The sequence below is a fragment of the Eublepharis macularius genome, chromosome 10 (assembly GCF_028583425.1).
Source record: "Eublepharis macularius isolate TG4126 chromosome 10, MPM_Emac_v1.0, whole genome shotgun sequence".
Taxonomy (NCBI): domain Eukaryota; kingdom Metazoa; phylum Chordata; class Lepidosauria; order Squamata; family Eublepharidae; genus Eublepharis; species Eublepharis macularius.
This window is the reverse complement of record NC_072799.1, coordinates 8,285,797-8,312,187: the sequence shown is the minus strand read 5'-3', so window position 1 is coordinate 8,312,187 and position 26,391 is coordinate 8,285,797. Positions and strand designations below refer to the sequence as shown.

At 45.9% G+C, this 26,391-nt stretch overlaps 1 protein-coding gene across 1 annotated transcript in view; it reads right to left on the bottom strand.

The window, feature by feature from the left end:
- CTNNA2 (catenin alpha 2) overlaps positions 1 to 26,391 on the bottom strand; it is a 678,629-nt gene that overhangs the window by 36,357 nt on the left and 615,881 nt on the right. The window contains exons 17-19 of the mRNA XM_054989920.1: positions 19,928 to 20,109; positions 14,272 to 14,377; positions 4,906 to 5,040 (exon numbers count right to left, since the gene is read on the bottom strand). Of these exons, the coding sequence (XP_054845895.1) occupies positions 4,906 to 5,040; positions 14,272 to 14,377; positions 19,928 to 20,109 (423 nt within the window). The remainder of the gene's footprint in view (positions 1 to 4,905; positions 5,041 to 14,271; positions 14,378 to 19,927; positions 20,110 to 26,391) is intronic.

Sequence of the window (26,391 nt, the reverse complement as noted above, 5' to 3'; positions counted from 1 at the left end):
AGTTGAAAAGTCCATTGGACAGCAGTCGGGGAGCCAAGCTGCAAGATCAGGATGCCTACATTTCCCATCAAAACTTGAGGGAAGCTGACTAGTGTCCAACCTGTGTCAGGCGTCACTTGTGGTCCCACTCTGAGTTCCCTGCATTGGGGGACCATAGCCATTCTGAACAAGTATTTTGTTTCTACGCAGCTCTAGTCTGGATTCCGTTTCTGGGTCAAACTAGAATGCAAGGGAGTCCTGGACACTGGCTTTTATATTCCGATATGTTATGAACAAAGCCTGGCAGATGAATAATGTGCATTGTGATACCTTTCAACCCACAGCCAATTCTCTTCAATGCCTGGGACAGCTCACCCCTTGTGTTCAGCACAGAGAACCATTCCCAAAACTGAAATGAACAGGGCATTCTTGCTGCGACTGTAGGCATCTGAGGGAAACCTGGGAGCTTCAGTTGGGTTTAGCTAGATAACCACAGAATAACACACAGGGCTCATAGGAATGGCAGAGAGAACACTCGATTTTCAATGTTTTCCTCTCTGATGGTTTTATCTTGTTCAAAATGGGCTGAACTATTAGCCACGTGTATCAATGTATTGAGCACCTTGCGCAGATTATACCCAAGAGCAACTTCTTGAGTCTGCCATCTGCACATCACAACTAGAGAGGAAAGAGAGACGGAAATGGGTTCTCCATGGCTGCACCACACACGTGCAACACTCACTCCTTTGGGATGTGTCAAAGCATTTGGCAGAGTTCTAAAGAGAGCTCGAGTTAAATTTTGCACAAATGCAAATTTCAGCAACATCGCCGAATTCAAAGCGAAGGTTTTGAACTTAAGTCAGTTCAGCATTTAACTTGATCATTTTTCCGGGACAACTGGAAACCTTGACACAAACTGAGTAATTTTTTAAAACTGCACTTTCAAAACGTGTCCTATCACCGGCCTCCACCCCAAGTTTAGTGCTAGTTCTAAAACTCTGGAAGGGTGTATATCCTTTTGTGATCTGGTCACGTGAACACATGACACTACCCTGTACTGAGTTGGACCCTTGGTGTATCAAGGTTAGTGCTCTCTACTCTGACTGGAAGTAGTTCTTCTGTATTTCAGGTAGCACTCTTTCATATTACCTACTACTGGATCTTGTTTTAAAAAAATGGAGATGCTGTACACTGAATGTGGGGCCTTCTGGATGTGAAGTGATGCACCACCACATTGCCATAGCCCCATCCCTAATTTATTACGCAATGTGTGGGGAAATGGGGGGCGGGCTCCAGCAGTTACATTTTACATGTTCGAGCATTTGTTTAACAATACCTTATGGTACCTTATGGTACGTCCCCTGCAGGGTGTTGCGCTCTGCAAACAAGCAACTCCTGGTGGTCCCCGGCTCAAAGGACATTCATCTGGACTCAACCAGGGCCAGGGCTTTTTCTGCCCTGGCCACGGCCTGGTGGAACGCTCTCCTGCTAGGGATCCGGGCCCTGCGGGACCTGTTACAGGTTTGCAGGGCCTGTAAAACAGAGACGTTTCACCGGGCCTTCAGCTGAGTGCCAGCAGGTGTCCTCCTTCTTCCATCGAAGACCACCACTTCTTCTGGGGCTGCCCTCGGCCATCTGCTATGCCCGTATACGGACTCCCAATATTTGTTTAAATAGCCTGCTCCTGGACTATTTTAATGATTTTTTAAAAATTATTTTATGTTTTTGTGATTTTAATGTATTTTTTAAATGTTGTTAGCTGCCCTGAGCCCATCTGTGGGGAGGGCGGGGTATAAATCGAATAAAATAAATAAATAAATAATAAATAATACAAATGGGCCTTTATGTGCTTAATCTTGGCTAGATTTCACCTTTTATATTTTATTGTGCCTGTCCTGTGCCTCTGGAATCTAGTGGGTGAGAAACCTGAATTAATATTCAAACAACATATTACCTTCCTAAAGTGGATTTGTTTGACAATGTTTCCACAGTGTTATGCTTGATTCAAGTGTGAATTATCCGAGCCAGCTTGAACTGTGTGCACAGTAAACTGGGCAACATGTGAATTATTCTGTTCCATCATCCAATCCAGTACATATAAGGAAACATCTGCTACTTGGTTCAAATTGGATATCATGCACATGAGCAAGATATAAACGGCAGACCCTTGCCATTCACAAGTAGGGCTGCAGTGAATGGTCTTCCATTTTGATTGTCAGGGCAAAATAGTGCTTTTGGGGGAGCAGAAACATTTCTCTCCTATGCCTAAATAACTTAAATATGTAAATGTTTGTCTTTTTATGGAGCTGCTTACTTGCTGTTATTGTTTCCCTTATCTGCTGCTGCTTTGGTGCAAATTTTTCCTCGTGAATAGTTATCACTCCTTTACAAAGCAATCCTAGCCAATCAGGGATCACACATGCTATCATCACAGCTAGCCAACTGGCCACCTGTTGTCATCAATGAAAGCAAACAGAGCCAATTCAGAGTGAGGACAATGCTTTGGGGATGGTATTCAATTCAGGGATCATGTAACAGACATTATGAAGTCCTAAGGACACTTTCCTGGGAATAAACCCGACTGAATAACCTGGGACTTGCTTATAAGTACATCTGCTTAACCAAGCAAACTTAGCAACATGTTACTAAGGGGAGGTGAAGCCTATTCAGACCAAAGGGAATGCTTCTTCTAAAAATAAAACGTTCACAAATCTCTGCTCCTTTTTACTCAGTCCCATTTAAAAGAGCCTCGAGAAATCTGCTGCTTATTCAAATAAAATGCACAATATTCAGCCATCAGATTTTGCCTGTTCCATCTATGGTGAATGCACTCATGATCCGTGCAGTGTTACACGTGACGATGCCAATGGCAGTGCCGCCGGTGTTCCTGTAGCCGTGAATATCCCTAACTGGATACTCTCTTTGTATGAATCTTGCAGAGAGAGGGACTACTCTATGCAAGTAACAGATAAGGCAATTTGCTCTTGGATAAAAGTTTCATACCTATCATGCATTGGATGAATTCCAGTAAATTGTTTCCTAGCATTACTTGAGCCCTCTCTTTCCCCCTTTCCCGTTTTTTGCTGCTTCCCTTCTGTATTTTTTCATATTCTTAAACTGCTTTGGAAAGGACTAAATTTTGCAGCAGCTTTGTCAAAATGGCCCTAATTTGTGAGCAGAAAAAATGCATCTGAGATGCAGTTCCTATCCTGACCACCTCTGAAAAAAAACCTAGCTCTAATTGCAAACGGGGAACACTAAAAAGAATGGCCGTAATGGAAACCACTTATTAATGATGCAATAGAGGTAGAGTGAGGCGGATTGGCTGTTTCCTGACACTGGAATCACTACTTGTCAGATCCATGTGATTGGTTTCCAACCATAATTGAGTTATTTACAGTGCGATTCTAAGCAGAGTTACTCCAGTCTAAACCGACTGAAATCAAATGGTCTTAGACTGGAGTACCTCTTCTTAGGACTGCACTGTTAGTTTTGTTGCAGTACTTACATGTGAGCCTCTTAAATATGGGGTCAATTTTAAAGAGATCTGGGGATCAAAATGAGAGGGAAATGGGGAACAGATCCCCAAAGTATTAGATTATCAGGGTTTTTTTTTACTCCATCTTGTATTTGAAAACGTCCAGTGGGCCAAAAATAACGTGTTCATCTGACGGTTTAAGATGTTTTAAATATTATTTGCTTAGCCCAGTATGCCTTGGACCTGGTGTGAAGGCAATCCTAGCTCCCTCCTCCGCTTAACAAGTGAGCCCTCGACACAGAGGTGTATAGACTTAGGCAAGGAGGAAGGAAAATTATTACATCTCTCCAAAGAAAGTGGATTTACAAGGAGCCAATTTACAAGCTGTGATTAATTATAATATCTACAACTTGGCAGGGGTTACCTAGATTATAAAAATGGATTTTGGAAGTATGACTACTTTTTTAACAAGTGAAGTAGAAACAAAAAAGGGAAAAAGGGGGGGATCTAATTATGTTCATTAGTTACCATAAGGGAAGGATTGGCAAATTGCGGCCCAGGAATTCCCACAATCCTTTGGCCCTCACCCCTATGCAAAGAGCATAAGCAATCAGGCAGTGCAAAAAAGCCCAACTCTGGGCCAAGCTACACATGACGAATGACACTTGAATGGCAAGTGTATTTCTCCCTGTTCACTTGCCCTCCACTCAATCCACTTGCCGTTCAAGTGTCATTCGTCATGTGTAGCTTGGCCCTCTGATAAGACCTTTAGGACAGTCCATTGAGAGGGCTAAAGACTTCTCAGAGCTAAGCAACAAGTGACGCCTTACCCAGGTTGGACACTTGTCAGCTTCCCTCAAGTTTTGATGGGAAATGTAGGCAGTCTGGCCTTGCTGCTTGGCTCTCCATTTAATTGAAGTTTACAGAGTGGCAATATATGGGAGGGAGAACATGCGGTCGGGAGGGGAGTGCAGATGTTGGGCTCTCGCTGGGTGCCCCCCTTCCCCTCCGCTGTGTGTGTGTGTGGGGAGGGGGGTTCTATAAACTTCCATTAAATGGAGAGCCAAGCTGTAAGACCAGGATGCCTACATTTCTCATCAAAACTTGAGGTAAGCTGACAAGTGTCCAACCTGTGTCAGCCATCACTTGTAGCTTGGCTCTCAGAGTAGCTAAGGGGAACATTGTGCCCCAGACCCTCCTGATGGTCATACTGGAGAAAAAAGGGGGCAATTTTCCTTTGCTAAATGCAAAACTTAAGAATCAATTGCTGACCAGGGCCAAAAAGTCTGGATTCATGGGGATGACTTTTTAAAAAAGCAAACAGGGAATTTGCCTACGAACAGCTACAGAATTTCATCTCTTCAATGCATTGCCACTGTCAAAGGGAGTGGGTGGGGGAATCTGCAATTACCATGAATAGGACATGCAAAGAGCAAGAGGCGGCTTACCCCAGATACGATAAGTTCTCCTCCCAAGTTCTGGACTTCGGCCTTCACCTTGCTACAGATATTAAGCTGGTGGCAGTAAAGAGCAATACGCTGGAGGTACGCTAACAGATCTTGCTTACAGGCTGAATCGGGACACTATAAAGGAAAAGGGAGAGAGAAAAAAATCCAAAACTGATGTGATATATTACAGTCTGTACACTTGATATACTAGGAACAGTCAAGCACTACCATATTAGAGGCATTTGTTTTGCTTAACCCTTTGGCTACACATTTAACAAAGGCCAGCTCTCCTCCCTGGCAAAAGATTGTGTATTAAAGTACAGAGGGACCCACTGGCGGAAAAAAGACCACTGGCAGCACTGTTTGTCAGTTACCTGATGAGCTGTAAAGTAGGGATGTGCGTTTCGGCATTCAGAATGCCGAAAGAATGCCGAAACAAAAGTGTTTCGGCTTCTTTCAGGGAATGCCGAAACGTTTCGGGGAATCCCGAAACGTTTCGGGTAGCCGAAAGAAAAAAGCCGAAACGTTTCGGGATTCTTTCGTCTTTCATTCGGCTTTTCAATGGGAAAATGCCTCCGTCTTCCCGGACGTCTGGGGGAGGCATCTTCCCACCGAATAAGCCCAAAATTGGTGGGGACCTTCCTCTAACCCTTCTCTAACAACCACCCAAGTTTCAGACAGATTGGACTTTGGGGGGCCATGTTATGGCCCCCCAAAGCAGGTCCCCCCATCCTCCCATAAAGGAGCATCTTCTTCATTATTTCCTATGGGGAAAAAATGAAGAAGCAGGCTTCCTTTGCCAGGGGTGGCATTTTGCATGCAAAATGCCCCCTTACCCTCAGGGGCCCTTCTCCCCACCCCTCCTCCCACCCCCCACCAAGGCTCAGCCTGCTCCCACTTGGGGGGGCCATTTCATGGCCTCCCCAAGTAGGTGCTCTAATCTCTACCACTGACAGCTGGGGGAGGCTTGTGTTGCCAGGGGTGGCATTTTGCATGCAAAATGCCCCCCAACCCTCTGGGGCCCTTCTCCCACCCCTCCTCCCACCCCCCACCAAGGCTCAGCCTGCTCCCACTTGGGGGGGCCATTTCATGGCCTCCCCAAGTAGGTGCTCTAATCTCTACCACTGACAGCTGGGGGAGGCTTGTGTTGCCAGGGGTGGCATTTTGCATGCAAAATGCCCCCCAACCCTCTGGGGCCCTTCTCCCACCCCTCCTCCCACCCCCCACCAAGGCTCAGCCTGCTCCCACTTGGGGGGGCCATTTCATGGCCTCCCCAAGTAGGTCCTCTCAGCCCCTAAATTCCACCCCTTACAGCTCCACACAAACCCAATTCCCCCCAGCTGCCACACACAGACCCAAATCCCCACATTAGCCCCTCACAGACCCAAATCCACCCCCACCTGCCCCACACCCATAACCCCAGGAACAGGCTGGCAAAGGCCAGCCCTCTCCCTTTGTTCCCTATGCTGGGAACTTCTAAACTCTCTTTCCCTGGGCAATTCTGCACAGCCCAGGGGTGCCACAATGGTGGGCACACTTCTGAGTGCCAGCTGGTCCCTGTGAAAGAGCACCTGAACCACAGACACCCTCCCTCAAATTCCCCCACCACCTACAGAGATGGCTGGCCAGCCAGCCCCATTGTTCCCTATGATGGGAACCAACTGCACAACAAAGAATAAAACAAGAACAACACAAAATAAAGTTTTTTAAAAATTATTTTCTCCCTTCCAAAGTACAAGTAGGCAAAGCATTATGACACATAACACCAGCAGTCCCCCACACAGAAAAATAACACAACTCACTTAACATCAGAGAATCACAAAGCACGATTCCTGTCAAAAACACTTTATTTCTTGAACAGCTTTAGGCTACACAGCAGGGGGGGAACACCAAAGGGCATGGAAGCAGTATCTTACACAAAAATAACACAACTCACTTAACATCAGAGAATCACAAAAACACAATTCCTGGCAAAAACACTTTATTTCTTGAACAGCTTTAGGTTACACAGTAGGAGGGCACAAAAGGGCATGATAGCAATGTACTACAAAAAATAATACAACCCACTTCACCGTTTTTGACAGCAATTGTGTTTGTGTGATTCTCTGATGTGAAGTGAGTTGTGTTATTTTTGTGTAGTACACTGCTTTCCTGCTCTGTGGTGCCTTCCTACTGTGTAACCTAAAGCAGTTACAGAAATAAAGTGCTTTTGACAGCAATTTTTTGGGGTGATTCTTTAATGTGAAGTGAGTTGTGTTATTTTTGTGTAAGATACTGCTTCCATGCCCTTTGGTGTCCCCCCCCTGCTGTGTAGCCTAAAGCTGTTCAAGAAATAAAGTGTTTTTGACAGGAATCGTGCTTTGTGATTCTCTGATGTTAAGTGAGTTGTGTTATTTTTCTGTGTGGGGGACTGCTGGTGTAATGTGTCATAATGCTTTGCCTACTTGTACTTTGGAAGGGAGAAAATAATTTTTTAAAAACTTTATTTTGTGTTGTTCTTGTTTTATTCTTTGTTGTGCAGTTGGTTCCCATCATAGGGAACAATGGGGCTGGCTGGCCAGCTATCTCTGTAGGTGGTGGGGGAATTTGAGGGAGGGTGTCTGTGGTTCAGGTGTTCTTTCACAGGGACCAGCTGGCACTCAGAAGTGTGCCCACCATTGTGGCACCCCTGGGCTGTGCAGAATTGCCCAGGGAAAGAGAGTTTAGAAGTTCCCAGCATAGGGAACAAAGGGAGAGGGCTGGCCTTTGCCAGCCTGTTCCTGGGGTTATGGGTGTGGGGCAGGTGGGGGTGGATTTGGGTCTGTGAGGGGCTAATGTGGGGATTTGGGTCTGTGTGCGGCAGCTGGGGGGGAATTGGGTTTGTGTGGGGCTGTAAGGGGTGGACTTTAGGGGCTGAGAGGACCTACTTGGGGAGGCCATGAAATGGCCCCCCCAAGTGGGAGCAGGCTGAGCCTTGGTGTGGGGTGGGAGGAAGGGTGGGAGAAGGGCCCCAGAGGGCTGGGGGGCATTTTGCATGCAAAATGCCACCCCTGGCAACACAAGCCTCCCCCAGCTGTCAGTGGTAGAGATTAGAGCACCTACTTGGGGAGGCCATGAAATGGCCCCCCCAAGTGGGAGCAGGCTGAGCCTTGGTGGGGGGTGGGAGGAGGGGTGGGAGAAGGGCCCCAGAGGGTTGGGGGGCATTTTGCATGCAAAATGCCACCCCTGGCAACACAAGCCTCCCCCAGCTGTCAGTGGTAGAGATTAGAGCACCTACTTGGGGAGGCCATGAAATGGCCCCCCCAAGTGGGAGCAGGCTGAGCCTTGGTGGGGGGTGGGAGGAGGGGTGGGAGAAGGGCCCCTGAGGGTAAGGGGGCATTTTGCATGCAAAATGCCACCCCTGGCAAAGGAAGCCTGCTTCTTCATTTTTTCCCCATAGGAAATAATGAAGAAGATGCTCCTTTATGGGAGGATGGGGGGACCTGCTTTGGGGGGCCATAACATGGCCCCCCAAAGTCCAATCTGTCTGAAACTTGGGTGGTTGTTAGAGAAGGGTTAGAGGAAGGTCCCCACCAATTTTGGGCTTATTCGGTGGGAAAATGCCTCCTCCAGGCGTCCTGGAAGACGGAGGCATTTTCCCATAGAAAAAAGCCGAAAGAATGCCGAAATAATGCCGAAAGAATCCCGAATCCCGAATCCCGAAAGAGATTCTTGTTTCGGCTTTCAGCTTTAACGATAGAGAATTTTCTTTCGGCTTTCTACTTTCGGCTATAGCCGAAAATTTTTGGCTTGCACACCCCTACTGTAAAGCAGAAGGAATAATCTCTATTGCTGTTTCCTTAGGACATTGCTCAATTTGCACTAAACATAAGGCTTTACTGATGCGTAATATGCAATCTTTATGGCACGGTAAGGACCGCATTTGCAAGAGACGCGTTGAGGTCTGTAAAGCATTAATAAAGAGGAAATGAAGCTCTCTTTTTTGCCGGCAAATGGAAATTTTGATCCAATGGCAGAACAGTACCGGTGGCGTTCCAGTGGCACATTGTTTAAATCAGAAAGGCATGGAAACCATTGCATTTGGGCAAACCAAGTCAATGCAGGGAAGGTGTCATAATCAGTGTAATAAGAGACAATTTATGCGACTCCTTGGCAGGGGAGGCCGATGGCAACAACCTCATAATAAAAGATGACGCACCATCTCCAAGCAAGAATGCAGTAAAGATCAACACACGCCATTAACATTATTAGCTGAGCCCACACGGATGCTGTTGGCTGTAAATCAGTCCAATGAAACCCAGCAAGGAGAGCTGATTCCCGGTGCTGTATATTTGGCACCAACCAGCAAGAGCAATCTAAGACTAGCCTGAGGTCTTGGATTGCCAGTTGAGGGTTAAAGTGTGTTCACTGCATGCATTGTCTCTTTGGTTCAAGCCACACGATTCAGTTAAGCAATCATAAGAACATAAGACGAGCCCTGCCGGATCAGATCAGTGGTCTATCTAGTCCTGTCTCCCGCAGTGGCTAATCAGTTACTCTGGAGGGCCAACAACAGGGTATGGGACCAAGGCCTTCACCTGATGTTGTCTCCTGGTATGGGTATTCACTGGTATCTACTGCCTCTAAATGTGGAGACTTCCCTTTAGTCACTGTGGATAGAAGCCACTAATAACCTCCATTAATCTGCCCAATCCCCCTTTAACGCCATCTATGCATGTGGCCACCACCACATTCTCTGGCAGCGCATAACACATTTTAATCACTCGTTGTGTAAAGAAGAATTTCTTTTTGGCTTTTGAATCTTGACTTCTGCCTGTCGGCTTCACTGGATGTCCTCGAGTTCTAGTATTCGATCTTCAGTTAACAAACCCGAGGAAGCAATTTGATGAAGATCCTGATCCTGCCTTGGAGATCTGCTATTTGCCGGATGATATAACATTGGGCCGGATGGACCAGTGAACCACGTCTCAGTTGCAGCAGGAAACGTGATGCTTAGTGGCTGTGATGCCCTTGGAAAGTGGGATCGATAAGATGAATTGGGACATGCAAGTTAACAGCCAGGCCAATGTCAGACTCCACGGAGGCAATCAAGCATGAAGGAAAAGGCAGTGGGTCTGGGCAATCCAGAGAAGATGGGAAAGCCGGGAAGACAAATGGGAACAGGTAAGAGCTAGAAAGCTGAGCAGATTCTACAAGTTGCATACCCGTAAGTAGATCATTGCATAGTCAAGGAATTTGCAGGAAGAACACGTGGAACGGGGGGAAGGAAGGGATAAAATAATAGAGGAATGAAGCAAGTGAAAGTACTTGTAAAGCTGCTCGGTCTGACATGCTAAATGAGTTCTGTGGCATTCCAAGGGCAAGAGCTTCCATTCAACTCCCAGAAGAGTCGTGGTTCAAGTCCATCTTTCATTGCTGCTTCTGATCGTCATTCAGTTAAGAGGGTATGCCTGATTCTGGGCCACAGCAAAAAAGCAGATCTCAAAACAGAGCCAGCGTGGTGGTGGTAGTTCCAGTGTCAAACTAGGACAGGGGTCCCCAACCTTTTTGAGCCTGAGGGCACATTTGGAATTCTGACACAGTGTGGTGGGCACAGCCACAAAATGGCTGCTGCAGAAGGCAGAGCCAGCCGCAAAATGGCTGCTACATCTTACCTTCAGTCACACAGTGAAGATCCTTGTGCTATGGCAACAGCTTCTGCCAAAGGAATGTTTTTAAAAAATCTGCACAGTCAGTTTAATCTCCAAAGCCAACCAGAAGCCCAGTTTGTCAAAAGCCCCACCTGGTCAAACCCACTTTATAAAACCACTTTGCGGGTAATAGGAAAGGTATTGGCAGGCAGAATGGTGCCCATGGGCACCGTGTTGGGGACTCCTCGACTAGGATCTGGGAGAACCAGGTTCAGATCCCCACTCTGATCTGGAAAGCTTGCTGGGTGACCTTCGACTATTCACATACTCTCACCCTAACCTACCTCACAGGGTTGTTGTGAGGATAAAACGGAGGAGAGGAGAAATGTGTGAGCCACTTTGGATCCTCACTGAGGAGAAAGTTAGGGTATCAATCAATCAATCAATCAATCAATCAATCAATCAATCAATCAATCAATCAATCAATCAATCAATCAATCAATCAATCAATAAAACAAGTCAATGCTAGGGAGCTATTGGACACACTAGCATCAAGGGGAAAGCAGAACTCAGATGGATCTTCGCAACAAAATGAACATGCCGGCAGGTGCCCTGGCAGCAATAGCATTCATTGCTTATTCCCCGCCGCCCCCACCCCCCAACTCCTAAATCAATAAAGGCAGTGCCACGAGAATTCTCAGGGATAGTTCAGGTTAATCTTTTCTGTACACCGAATGATACCAGAAAATTGGTTGGTCTCTGTCTTCTCTCCCTGTCCAATAGATGCCACATATTTCAGGACTGAGTCCCAAAGAGACATTTTTCCACTTAGTAACAATTTAACACAGTCGTATTTATCCCACTCTGGAGGCCTGGTATGCGAAAGGAACTTTAAACCCGACTCCCTGGAGAGCTGACAACAATTTTAAACAGAAGTACTTTGCAGCAAATTAAAACTGATGACCCCTCTCTATTCAGAAGAGTAATTAAAAATGCAACAGTCCATAAAAAGTTTACATTGCACGGGGGCCTCGAAAGTTCCATAAAATGTCCTCATATTTGAGGTACTAAAGAAGAGTAGCTAAAGGTTTCTGATTTTGTTTTAAATTATTCCTCCTATAGTCTCCTCTGTGCTCTCATTTCTGCCCAACAGCTGCTCCGGTTCCTTTATACATCACAGGCAGTAATGGATGAGGTCCCTGCAGCTAACCTAGTAATTAAATTAGTTCTTTGTGAGCTTTCTAAACTCTTCCCTCCCCATAAAAAGATATCTGAGAGTTTACAGGGGTTCTTCCTTCCCCAAAGCATACTTTTTGCAAGGGGAAGAGACAAGTGCTAGGAAGGAGCAGTATGGGGGGCAGCCAGAGGTCTTGGGTTTAAGGCCTGGACTCACTGAACTGGGAGATATGTTGGGAATTCCATTTTTTCAGGTTGCCTGACATCAAGGGAGGTTAAGATTGACAACTTTGGGTTGGAAAATTCTTGGATATTTGGGGGTGGGGCCTAGGGAGGGCAGGGTTTGTGGAGGGAAGGAACCTCAGTGGGGTATAATTCCACCCTTCAAAGAATCCATTTCCTCCAGGGACTGATCTCTTTTTTTTTTTTTATAAATTTTTTTTTTATTTTTCATAACTACAAAACACTACACCAGACTATCACAAGGAAAGGGGAGAGGGAAGGGACAAAGGGAGGTGGAAAAAGAAAAGGGGGGGGGGAATGAACTACAAACACTAAACACTACACTTCAATGTTTCCCTTCATACTGTCATAATACAAAAATAGCTCCATAGAATAATGATGGAGTGGTTAATCATACAGAGAATAAACATTTCAAATTCTGATTAAACTTTCCTCCCCCTTCTAGGTCCCGGACGCAATTCTCTCTGTGCAACTGCTGTTGCGATGCTCTCCTCCTCCTCCCCCCCCTCCGGCTCCTCCTTTTCTTCGTTCTTGGTGCAGCAGAGTTCTGGGTTTTTATTCTCAAAATCCTTTAGTTGATCTTCTGATAATATCTTATAGGCCTGATCTTTATATCTGAACCATATTCCTTCCGGGAATAACCATTTGTACTTTATTCCATGGTCCCTCAGAAGAGCTGCAAACTTTTTATATTTAAAACGCCGTTTCCGGACTAGAAATGGAACGTCCTTCAAAATCTTGACTTTCAAACCCATAAAGACCAAATCCGCATTGTATGAGTTATATAGGATGGTGTCCCGAATCTTTTTAGATGAAAAGTCAATAATGATCTCACGAGGCAACTGTCGCTTTGTTGCATATTTTGAAGAAGCCCGACGGACCTCCAAAATGGCGCTTTTAACCTCTTCTTTAGTCGTCCTCGCGGGTGTCGCCAGTAGTTCCGAGACCAAATCCCACAGATCCTCATTTTCCTCCTCTTTCACGTTTTGGAGACGCAAAATTGTCTGCGTTCGTTCCACCTGTAGCCCGATCAGCTGGTTCTCCACCAACTTCAGCTCCTTTTTTGTAGCCTTCACAAGTGACGCACTTTCCAGAGCAGACTTTTCTGCCCCCCCCCGCTGCTGCCTTAATGGTTTTCACCTCGCTTTCAATTAAGCCCACCCTTTGATCAGTTTCGTTCAGCTTGTCAACAAAGGGTTTTATAGCTTCCACCACCGCCCTGCGCACCAACTCTTCGAGCGACTCCCCCTTCTGCAAGGTAGCCGAGATTGACTTACCGAGAGCGGGACTTTGCTTCTTTGCTGCCATTTTGGGGGGGGGGGGCGCCAACAAAATTCTGGAACTCAACGAAGGGGAAGAGCGAGTCTTCTTCAGATCAACCTCTCCTTCACAAACGCTTGTAGAACAGAAGGGATTCGCTTGTTTACAGGCTTCCGCCTGTTTCTTTTACTTGCCGTTTCTCGTTGCCCGGCGGCACTCGAGGCGCCGCGCACATCTGCCGGCCTCCATAGGGACAAACGGGCAATTCCCCCCCCCCCGCATTGATTTCGGGGAGTTCTTCCCGCCGCGTCCCGGACCCTGGCTCCCTCCCTGGGAGTCCTGGGGGCTAATCCTTGCGGATCAGCCGCCCGGTCAGGGTGCCCGGTCGTTTCCTCCCGGACCAGCCGAGAGGAGCGTCCGGCATGGCTGAGAAAACGAAACCGACTCCAGGGACTGATCTCTACAGTCTGGAGATCAGTTGTGATTCTGGGAGATCTCCAGGTGCCACGTGGAAGCCAGCAACCCTAGGTTCTGGATACATTTTTACACAATAAAGATAAGGCCTCCTTTGCTACCATAAGCCCATACTGCTACACAATAATTTTTCTACACAAATTTGGACAAAGGTTGGAGCAAGGGTTAGGAGTATGGCTGCTACCCATTAGAAGCTGGGGTCGAACTCCTTGGACAGTTTGGGCTCAGCTTGTATTAGGAGAAGGACATTATATCCTGAAGGAAATTTATTTCCAACTGACCCAGGTCCAGTTCCAAGTTCTGGAACCTTATTTGCAGTTTTCCATTTCTCTAATACACCCCCTATACTTTGGATATATGTGGACTGTCGCTTTTCCTAGAGAAAAGGCTGAGGAAAACCAGGTTGTTCTACGTTAGCCGAATGTTGGAGACTTCTTCCTAGTAGGATAAAAGTTGACAACAAGACTCATGAATACTAGCCCACATGAATACCAGCCCACAAAGGTATCAGAACTCTCTGGGCACATACCATGAAGTCTGGGCAAAACGCTTCAAGGCTTGGTGCTCCCATACATATTCTGTTCGACAGCAACTGTGAAATTACCTGATCAGCCACCGCACGAGCCAATTTGTCCATTCTCGAGCCAGCTTCCGCAATCTTTTTGGCAGCATTAATAACATCAGACGTATTCTTCAATGGTCCCTTACCCCTGGAACAGACAAGGTAATTACGGTGGCATCTAATTAAATTATGGAAATAAACAGCATCAGTTTCCTGCATAAGGATTTTTGTCTTTTTCTTGTCTTTTTTTTCTTTTTAAAGAATTATACTCTGAATGCCTTCCCCATTTAGAACAACATCACCTTTAAACTACTTCTAATAGCATAGCTTGATTAGCTTAAAAAAGCGAGTAGGAAGGAATCGTGGATATCCTCTTATGCTCAGAAATGCTTTGCCAGCATTTTCTTTGATTTTGCCTTCAAGCCTGTGAACGACTCTTAATAGTATGTGCATTTTAAAGTGCTCATTAAGATGACATCCCTGGAGGAATGCAAAACTTTTTAAAAAAGTCATTTATTCCCCAACCAGTGCTTAGTGCAAACCTGCCACATCCTGTGCAAAAAAAAGGAGGGAGGCAAACAGATTTCTCTGTGGTAAAGGGGGCAGTGAGCAAGAGTCACAGCCCACTCTTGGATATATTCAGATTCAACTGCAAAATGCAGTGGATTTATCACGGTTATTATTTCAATTCTTTAAAATAGAATAATAGCTGGAAGAGAAAGGGTTAAGGAGCAACCCCCCCCCTTCCCAATTCTTTCATTTAAACTAGAATTCACAGAGGTTCCTTTTGCCACTAAACGTGTGGAGAAAATATACTCATGATGATGCACAAAGTGGTGCTTAAACATATGTCACAAAGGTCTAATTCTCACTGAGGTGATAAACTGGGGGTGGGGGGATGGGATCTCCCACTACAACCTGCTTCATGCTGCCACCCGGTCAGGAAATTTGGTGTTGTATTAATGTGTGACCTCACTTCTGGCATGACAGTCTAGGAGTCACCATAGCATTTTAGATGAATAACCAAATAACTTTAGTTAAATCCTAAAGCGTTGTCCCACCTCAACAACCAGGGCCAGCAGTGAGGCGGGTGCCGCGAGCGCTGGGGTGCTGGAGGGGGTGCCGGAAGGGGTGCAGGGGCAGAGGTGCGTGCCACAGAGCTGACGTGCCTGGCCTGTGGCTGCTACAGCCGGCCAGCCCTGTCATCTCATGATGATGTCATCACGCAGTTCGGGAGGTGCGCGCTTGCTGCGCGTACGTGCATGTGGGGATTGCCGCAGGCGCCAGAAACCCTGGCTCACGTGGGGATTGCCACGGGCACCAGAAACCCTGGCACCAGCGGTGTCAACAACGTCACTTTCACTTTCATGACAGAAGTGACACGGCATGCCACACAGAATGTTTACAACTTTCAAATTCTCTCACCGGGGTGCCAGCTGGGGCTGGCAAAGAGGCTTACCAGTGGGAGGCCTCCTGCTGGCAAGCCCCATTGCTAGCCACCGCTCACAGTGGCAGGGAGATAAAAAAAAAAATAATAATGACGTTGCTACATCACTTCTGGCACAACCCAGAACTGATAAAGGATAGTTCTAGGAATCACCGTAAACTCTATCATCTTACCATAGAGTTTGCAGCAGTTCCTAGAACTACCCTTTGTCACTTCTGGATCGTACCCAGATGTGATGAAGCAATATCAGCAACATTGCTGATGTCCTCTTGTTCCTGCTTCCAGTCCTCCCACCAATTGCTAGGCTGAACCTGTCAACCATACTGGCATCCCTATAAAACAGTGCCGAGACAGTGCACCTCTTTTGACAGCAAGTGACAACCTCACATCACTGAATGCTCTTCCACACCTTTATCCTTGTCATGCTAGTCTTCTTTATGGAGGGGATTTTTTTTGCATAGAAAAACATTCAATCAGCCTGAAATGGTGCAGTTCAGGAGCTGGACCTTTACTTTCTCGAGTGAGTACTAGTTCAAAATAATTGAGTTACTTAAGTTACATTATTTTCTAATTTTCCGTTTCTCTGATTTGGGGGATCAGCAAACATGCTCTCTCGGTCAATATTGTAAATAGATGCATACCAAAATTAAACGATACCCTAAATAAGCCACGGTGTAGAGCAATTGTTGAAGTGGAGCCCTAGGTTTAACGTGTTACCAAGGGAGCTTTCCAAGTGGAAATCTGGGCTCCTTTTCAATTTCTTCTTCAGTTTGAAACATACACAATCCTGCAATTTGGTTGTTCCCATATCACATGCGAAGGAGCAAGGGCCATGCTCCTAACTGGGGATTAATTTAGAATAATGATAGTTGTGCCAGTATAATAAAAAGATACAGGGAGAGATAATAGGATGGACCCTGAGAGATCAGAGAGCAACCTTTGTGTTCAGAGATGGCAAGCCTCTGAACACCCACTGAACTTCATTATTACGCCTCTGTTTGTAAACCTTCCTGAGATAGGGGGTAATAATGTGATGACAATTCTTGTACATCTTGCCTTTGATCTCCTTGGCATTTAAAATTATGTTAGTGGAGTTCCCACCATTATAGCGGATTGCTGGAACCGCTGAAAGTTCAGGAGAGTTCAGCATTTTGATTGGTGCTAAACAAAGCATTATTACTTAAAGTTCATGTGCAACAGGTAGTTTGACAACAATAAATCCCTACAAGCTGATTATTAAAGGACTGACCAGGGGGTAGAGGTGGATAGGTGAAATACTGGCTGGAAAAAAAGATAGCCATCCCCCCCTCTGCCGCCAAACCCACGGAAATGTTTTCTCATTCTGAAGCTAAGGTAAGACTTTTTTCACCTTTGTTGGAGTCACAGGGCTTTTTTTCTGGGAAAAGAGGTGGTGGAACTCAGGACCACACAATAACGTCACTTTGGGTCAGCTGGAACAAGGGGGTAGTTTTTTAAAGTTTAAATCATCCTTGGTAAAAATGGTCACATGGCCAGTGGACCCGACTCCTGATCTTCGGACAGAGGGGAGTTTAGATTGCCTTCCGCGCCATGGTGGAGCTAGTATTTGCCTGTCTCAAACCCAAAGCACAGCCTCAGGAAGAATCCTGCATATACCACTCCAGTCTTTTTCACAGCCTACTCAACCAGCCAAACCTCAGTTCAGACCTCTACCCATGGCTTCCCCCAGTCTCTTCTCTGTGAGAACATAAGAACATAAGAACATAAGCAAAACCATGTTGGATCAGGCCAGTGGCCCATCCAGTCCAACATTCTGTCACACACAGTGGCTAGAAATCCAGTGCCATCTAAAGGACTGTCAGTGAGGCCAGGACACCAGAAGCCCTCCCACTGCCTTCCTTCCAGCACCAAGACAACAGAGCACCACCTCCCCACAAAGAGAATACCATCTATCTCCTGTGGCTAATAGCCACTGATGGACCTCTGCTCCATATATTTGTCCAGTCCCCTCTTGAAGCTGGCAATGCTTGTAGCTGCCACCACCTCCTGTGGCAACAAATTCCATGTGTTTATCACCCTTTGTGTAAAGTAGTATTTTCTTCTATCTGTTCTAACCCGACTGCTCAATAATTTCATAGAGTGCCCACGAGTTCTTGTATTGTGAGAAAGGGAGAAAAACACATCTTTCTCTACCTTCTCTAACCCGTGCATTATCTTGTAAACCTCTATCATGTCTCCCCTCAGTCGTCTTTTCTCCAGGCTAAAGAGCCCCAAGCGCCTCAATCTTTCCTCATAGGGAAAGTGTTCCAACCCTTTAATTATTTTAGTTGCCCTTCTCTGTACTTTTTCCAGTGCTATGATATCTTTTTTAAGGTGTGGTGACCAGAACTGTACACAGTACTCCAAATGAGGCCTCACCATCGATTTATACAGAGGCATTATGATACCGGCTGATTTGTTTTCAATCCCTTTCCTAATAACCCCTAGCATAGCATTAGCTTTTTTTATGGCAGTCGCACACTGTGCTGACGTTTTTAGTGAGTTATCTATCATGACTCCAAGATCTCGCTCTTGGTCAGTCTCCGCCAGTTCAGACCCCATCAACTTGTATTTATATTTTGGATTTTTGGTTCCAATGTGCATTACTTTGCACTTGGCTACATTGAACCTCATTTGCCACATGGATGCCCACTCTTCTAGCCTCGACAGATCCCTTTGGAGTGCCTCACAATCCTCTCTGGCTTTCACCACCCTGAACAATTTCGTGTCATCTGCAAATTTAGCCACTTCACTGCTTAATCCCAATTCCAAATCATTAATAAACAAGTTAAAAAGCATTGGACCCAATACCGACCCCTGTGGCACCCCACTGCTCACCACCCTCCACTGTGAGAAGTGCCCATTTATACTCACTCTCTGTTTCCTATTAATTAGCCAGTTTTCGATCCACAAGAGGACTTGGCCCTTTATCCTGTGATCCATTCCCCAATGGGCAAACACAGTCAGCAGAAGAATATTCTTGTGACTGGTTCTTCCACAAAAACGTTAAGATAAACCCTGCTTGAGCAGGCACATCTGGCCCAGCATCTTGATTTCAGTGATGGACAAGGTGCTCCAGAAAGCCCCCAAGCAGGGGTACAGAGACCAAAGCCTTCCCCCTGTTGCCCCATCCTAGCAACTGGCATTCACAGTTACGTTGCCTCTCAACACACTGGTCTCTAAATGACTCCACCCTCTATGAATTTATCTGATCCTCCAGTAAATACAGTTTCAAAGATTCATAGAATCATAGGGTTGGAAGGTACCTCCAGGGTCATCTAGTCCAATCCCCTGAACAATGCAGGAAATTCACAGTTACTTCCCCACACATACAGATAGTGACCCCCTACTCCATGCCCAGAAGGTAGTAAAACACTGTTAGGATCCTTAGCTAAACTGGCCTGGGGAAAATTGCTACCTGACCCCAAGGTGGTGATTGGCCTTACCCTGGGCATGTAAGAAGTGGCCACGAGTACAAAGCACTGATGTCGCCCTTCCTGCCCTCCCTCTCATGATCTGCTCAGGTTCACAGAATCAGCATTGCTGTCAGATGGCCATCTAGCCTCTGCTTTAAAACCTCAAAAGAAGGAGAGCCTACCACCTCCCGTGGAAGCCTGTTTCACCTCTCAAGGAAGTCTGTTCCACTGTCAGGAAGTTCTTCCTAATGTTTAGCCAAAAACTCTTTTGATTTAATTTCAACCCGTTGGTTCTGGTCTAATCTTCTTCCAGTGGGGCCTGGATATCTTCCAAAATTACAACTGATCTCCAGGCAACAAAAATCAGTCCCCCAGGAGAAAATGGCTGCTTTGGAAGGTGGACTTCATGCCATTATACCCCACTGAGGTCCCTCCCCTCCACAAACCCCACCTACTCCAGGCTCCGCCCACAAATTTCCAGGAATTTCCCAGCCCAGAGTTAGCAATCCTACCAGTAAAGCTATCTAAACTAGAGACCATTAGCACATCCTGTGGCAGGAAGCTCCAAACATTACTTACAGGCCAGGCGGAAAAAAGTACTTCCTTCTGTCTGCCCTGAACCTCCTACTGAACTAACCCCTCCTGCGTCAACATAATGTCACTTCTATTCATCAGCAGGCCCAGTGACCCGGATGCTTCCAGAAGAGTGGCCAATAACACGCATTCCTGCAGCCATTCCTCCTGCCTGGGAACAAGTTGCTCGCTTCCTTCTTCACCACACCATTCTTGCACGAGGAAGACGAGGACGGCTACGTACCTCGTGAAGTCTGTCATCTCCATCATTATCATGCACATTTGCTTGGCCAGCACTATGATGTCATTTCCGCTATCGTCCCACTTGGCCACTTCGGCATCCAGTTTGCTCTTCTCTTGGTGGAAGATCTCTACTTGTTCTGCAATTTTAGCCTTTTCCTCCTGGGGAAGCTGAGCCATGATTGCCTGGATTAAAACAAATAATGTTGTTTTTCAATCTGAAAACACAAATGCGGAAAAATCAGCTTCCACCCACTTCTCTGTAACTGGAGCAACCAGTCTATGGAATCGCAGCCCTGTGCAATGCAGACAACTAGTTAGGAGATTTTGCTTCTGCTTTTCCTGTTATTACTGGGAGAAGTCAATGGTTGCAGACACGCAACTATTTGGCCATTTCATCTTCTGGGTTTCAGATTTTTGCTTTTCTGAGCTATAAAGGTGAATGTCAGATGTAGAAAGTCCCAAACTTGCCTGCTGTGTAATTTCATATTGAAATGCACCAGTCAATTCCGCACTGTTAACATGTTAACATTCAGGCAATTCTCTGTTCCAATGCAACACAAGTAATTAAGTCCTAGTTCTCTTTGAGTTGGTAAAATCATATCTGGGCTGTGCTACTTTGGATTGCAGGAATGAATGCTCCAGCTTACTCCCCACCCCACCCCCAAATCCACCATATATAAAATTAACACGTCAGAGTAAAAAACTAGCCTAGAGCCCTTTTCTCTGATCTCGAGTTTTCTATTTGGAAGGAAATTTTGTTGGAGGAGGAAAATCAATTATGGCTTCACCCAGGGCTGTGACAAGCTACCCCCCAGGACCCTGCAGAAAGAACCCTTTTGTCCCCTAACACATTAGGAAGGAAGGAAGGAAGGAAGGAAGGAAGGAAGGAAGGAAGGAAGGAAGGAAGGAAGGAAGGAAGGAAGGAAGGAAGGAAGGAAGGAAGGAAGGGAAAACAGAGAGAACACTGATATAAAAGCAAAAAATAAATGGGGATTTACTTCTCCTTCATTGATCCCTCTCAACATGGCAGGAGAGGAAGCAAAAACCCACCTACCCACTCTCTCACTTAGCAAAGGGACTTAATATTTAAGGGAGTAGAGCAGGGTGGATGAGGCTGTATGCAAATTTATGGGGCTGGTATACTAGACCAGCTCTTCCAGGTAGGATCACCCAGTCCTCCCACAGGATGCCTGGGGCTAGTTGCAAATAGGGGGAACCAGGGCTTTTTTTTCTGGGAAAAGAGGTGGTGGAACTCAGTGGGTTGTCCGCGGAGAAAATGGTCACATGGCTGGTGGCCCCGCCCCCTGATCTCCAGGCAGAGAGTTTAGATTGCCCTCCACGCCGCTCCAGGAATCTCAACCCCCCTCTGTCTGGAGATCAGGGGGCGGGGCCACCAGCCATGTGACCATTTTCAAGAGGTTCCGGAACTCCGTTCCACCGCATTCCAGCTGAAAAAAAGCCCTGGGGGGAACAAAAGAATTCGGCACAGGCAGCAAACCAAAGGAACTGGTTCAGGGTGCGGGACACAAAGAAAGGAAGCTCCAGGAACAGGTTGAGAGAAACAGAGCTTGTTAGAGGATGCAATGAAGTTGCTTGAGGCAGGCTATGTTAACCACACCGTTTCTTTTTTCGGGGGTTGCTGGGTCAAACAAGGACAACCCAATCTAAAGAATTATCACCTGCGCTTTAGTGTAGGTCAGCAAGACAGAGCTAAGAAATTAGTCTTGACGGGTGGACATTTGATGGCGGTCTAGCACGGGCTGTCGGTAATGCTCGGCAACACTCGGCAGGTCAGCCCATCTCACCCTTCTCCCTTAATATAGCAACAAAAATGAAACGAAGACCTCACAGGACTGTGCTCTGATAACTAACGGTAGGCTTAGCAGAGCGGGGATTTCCTGCTTCTTCCTGATGCAGCACACTGAGATTTCGTTGCTGGGAGACAGCAGACCGTCAGGAACGGCACAAAGGGTCTGCAACGGGAGGAAGAATCAGTGGACAGTGCCGTCCCTCCCTCTTCTGGACATAGAAATGCCATTCTTAGAAGGGTGGATGCACGGTAATATTAAGAAATGTAAACGGTGGTATTTACAGATTGTAAGCTGTGGTCTTAAACGAGGCAAAGAACAAGACTGGCACTTACAGGTGTGGCATCTTGACTACTATAATTCTTCTAATTGCAAGATTTCTCCTGTCTCAATGCAGTACTGACTTTATTCATTCCCTGCCCTCCTGTAAACGGGTGTGGAGAAACCTCTGTAATGTGATCTCGGCACTCAGGGCCAAGCTACACATGACGAATGACACTTGAACAGCAAGTGTATTTCTCCCTGTTCACTTGCCCTCCACTCAATCCACTTGCTGTTCAAGTGTCATTCATCATGTGTAGCTTGGCCTTCAGGCTGCTGACAGCAAAGATCTAAGGTCTCCCCTGCATGACAGTCTGGTTCACGTTTGTTCCTCCTAACGCCATTCTCCATCTTGTATGACATCATAAGTTACTATTTATTTATTATATATGCCATTTATAGTCTGCCTTTCTCACTGAGGATCAAGGCGGATTACACAGTGTGAGATTAGTATAGTCAATATCAAAGATATTTTCTTTCTTTCTTTTATTTATTTACGTCATTTATAGTCCGCCTTTCTCACTGAGACTCAAGGCGGATTATACAGTATGAGGTTAATACAAACAGTATCAAGTACATTTCAATACAATACCATAAGGTAGATACAAGTTTAAAAGACATAGCATTAGCAAGGATCCAAGACAGAGTAGAAAAAATACTGGAGCAAAACATAAATCAATTCTAGGACTAACATTAGACAACATGGAGTGCTGGTTGTGCATAGGAGTACATATTTAAAGCAGCAGATAATATATAAGGCAAAAATAGTGATGAAGTCTATGATCCCCAACTCATTAGTGAAGCACCTGAGACCCCATCCCTACAATACAGCCCTCCCATTTGAGTAAAAAGCCTTTTTGAATAGTTCGGTTTTGTATCGTTTACGGAAAGCCAGGAAAGTGGGGGCTCTTCTGACTTCCTCAGGCAGGTCATTCCACAGGGTAGGGGCCACCACAGAGAAAGCCCTTGTACGGGCTGCTGCTGACTTCACCTGTGTGCAGCCTGGCACCTGCAGGAGACCCTGTTCAGATGAGCGAAGCTGCCGTGGAGGAATATAGGGAGGGAGGCGGTCCCGTAGGTATGCTGGACCAAAGCCGTAAAGAACTTTGTATGTAATAACTAATACTTTGAACTGAGCATGGTAAATGACAGGTAGCCAGTGGAGCGACTGTAGGATGGGAGTGATGTTCATGCTGCTGCTCGCTCCTGATAACAATCGAGCCGCTGCATTTTGCACTAATTGGAGCCTCCTAGTTAGCTTAGATAGGAGGCCAATGTATAGAACATCACAATAGTCAAGCCTTAGGGTTAATAAATACAAGTTTATGGCCATTTTCACGCTGCTTACCAGCCACGGAACATCGCATCGAGCTCCCGGAACAACAGCGTCTTCCTGGTGTGATTTTGCACGAGAACTACTGTTCTCGAGCGAAATTGCACCAGGAAGATGCTGTTGTTCCAGGAGTTTGGCACGTAATTCCAAATTTGTCTGGCCGCCTTGTACACAGCATCATTTGTGCTCCTGAAACTTGTCAAAGTTGCCATCAAGTAAAGGGGCTATTGGGGATACTGCTGTCTGAACCTGGATATCATCTTAAACCAGGAGCTGCCTATTGGATGCAGTTTTTAAAACACTCTTAACTGCAATTTCATCACTTTGAAATTGGAGATTTTTAATAGCTCAGCTCATGTTCTGATTTCAGTATATTAGCTGTTCCCAGAATCACATCCAGCACATTCTTGTAAAGGGAAGAAGTCGTTTATGATTTTTATTAGAAATTTTCTCAGGTTTAAAGGTTGCATATCTATGGTGCAGCATGTCAAGGAAATAGCCAGTAGAACCTACTTCAGACCAATTAAAGACCTTTAAAAAAAAGTCTTAAAATTCAGATGGAACAGGAATCAAGGAAACCACATTTACAGATCCAACTCTGAAGTTGTCCAAGTGGCATGTGCCAGATTTCAATCATCGAAGTGGCAAAGAGAACACAGGAAATATTTGGGAATGGAGGGAACACTGACAGAAGAAATAAATTAAACTGAAATCCAGACAGGTGGCATGGAGAACCTATTGCACGACCAGTTTGCCTCATGCCAACCTGTGCATGGATTCACTTGGTTGGTGGGGTATGTAAGCTAGCTCCACATTAACTAGACCAGATTGCTTTGAAACTGGAGTTTCTTTTAAAATAAATTATAAAAAGGGACTATGGCAGCTTCGCTGGCCTGAGTCACGCAAGCGATGCTGGCCCTTCAGCAGTAATAAACATTTCAATGTATAATAATAATATAATAACATTTGATTTATATACCGTCTTTCAGGACAATTTAACACCCACTCAGAGCGGTTTACAAAGTATGTTATTATTATCCCCACAACAGTCACCCTGTGAGGTGGGTGGGGCTGACAGACCCCTGAGAGAGCTGACCCAAAGTCACCCACCTGGCTTCAAGCAGAGGAGTGGGGAATCAAACCCGGTTCTCCAGATCAGAGTCCTGCCGCTCTTAACCACTACACTAAACTGGCTAACTGTAGGTTAAGTACAGTTTACAGTTTAGGTGTAAACTGTACATTTTAGATGTAAACTGTAGGTCTGCCAAGTCCCCCTTGACTAACAGTGAGAGTTAGTGGGGGTGGCAGGCATTTACCTATATTCTCCTCACATGCCCCTGTCAATGAAATCACATCTGGTGCAGCCCTGAATTGACAGTGGCTGATTCCGCACACATTGGATAATGCACTTTCAATGCACTTTATCAGTCGTTTGAGGTGGATTTTTTTGTTCCGCGCACAAAAAAATCAGTTCCAAATGATCTATAAAGAGGATTGGAAGTGCATTATCCAACGTGTGCGGAATCACTTAGCTGTTTCAAGCCAGGGTTAATTCTCCTGGCATGATGCTGTCACTTCTGGGTCAGGAGGACAGAAGTGATGTCATTGACCCCAGCTGTGGATGTGTCCATTTCCCCGGTTTTCCTCCTCCTGCCGATCGGCTGGCAATCAGCAGGCAGAGTCTGGCAACCCCAGGTCCTACAGGGGGGTAATGTGGGACCCCAAGTCCCACAGAGTTTGCCTGCCATTGGCTGGCACCTGGCTACCTTGCTTCTACGAGATGAAAAATTGGCTGGCTCCATCTTTATCCCTGCTTCTGATATGATCATTCAGTGCATAGAAATGGGAATATCATGGAGTTTCGCTTCAGTTTTAGAGCATCACGTCACTTCCGGGGTCATGATGTCATGCCATTTGAGTGATACTACTTAAAAAAAATAATTCCTGTAGCAGACAAGGAGACCTGGAGGTTCCTAACATCACTGCCTGACTGAACTTCTAACTCTGTTTCAATACCCTTTAGGTCAATCTCACGGTCCTTGGGTGCGGGATCATTGCTCACTCACAGCAGCCTCGCCGCTGCCTAATGCTTGAGAGAGAACAGCTCCTTCTCTGTGCAGGGTCTTATATATTCTCAACAGCAACCGGTTCCTGTTTCCCCTCCATTTCCTCCAGTACTGAGACTGGGAGGGTGCCTGGGAATTGTACGCCCTGCACGAAAATGTGCAGCTTGTCTCAAGCCCTGTGTTTGAGGGAAAGGCTGTCTGGAGGGCTATAAACTGCTGCACAGCCTCAGGCCTAGGATCACAACCGCCTCCTATGCCTGGGTTCCTCCTATATTAGTGGATCCAGATTCAACCCTGGAACTTGGGAACTACCACCTTTCACTGACGGACAGCTCCAACATTTGTTAACCTACTGGATCCTGTGTTAGTGGGAAAAGCATACCTATCATGTCACAGATTACCAACTAGGTATGTAAGTCAACCAGGAGGCTGATAAACCTCTCTGTTTGCTGCTTGCTTGGAATGTAAAAACCGGCCTTACTCTCCAGTGCTTGGAAGGCCACAGTATATTGGTATTATGCCGCATGAGATTTACGGGTGAGTTATGCCTACTTGGTTTAACATGATCTTCTGCAGTGGATTTTTTTTGGAGGAGGAGGGAGATATTTCCTGTTTCCTGTAGGGTTTTGTCCAATTCACTTGTCTGTGTAGCCTGAAGTCCTGAAAGTAACTTTCTCCCCCAAATAAACTGGAATGGACGCATTTTAAAAACCTTTTGCTTTTCAATTATCTCTATAGTGATGTACATCTACTAGTCCTGAACTGGGTATTTTTATAATTTGCCCAACTTTCTTAAAAGAAAAGAAAAAAGACACAGCGAAGTTACAACAGAGAATTGCAAAATTATAATAATTACTTTTTGAAGATCAAATGGGCACTTTCAACGGCGATTTCCATCCTGAGATACTGCTTGGCTCCGGGGGTTCTACCAAACTCT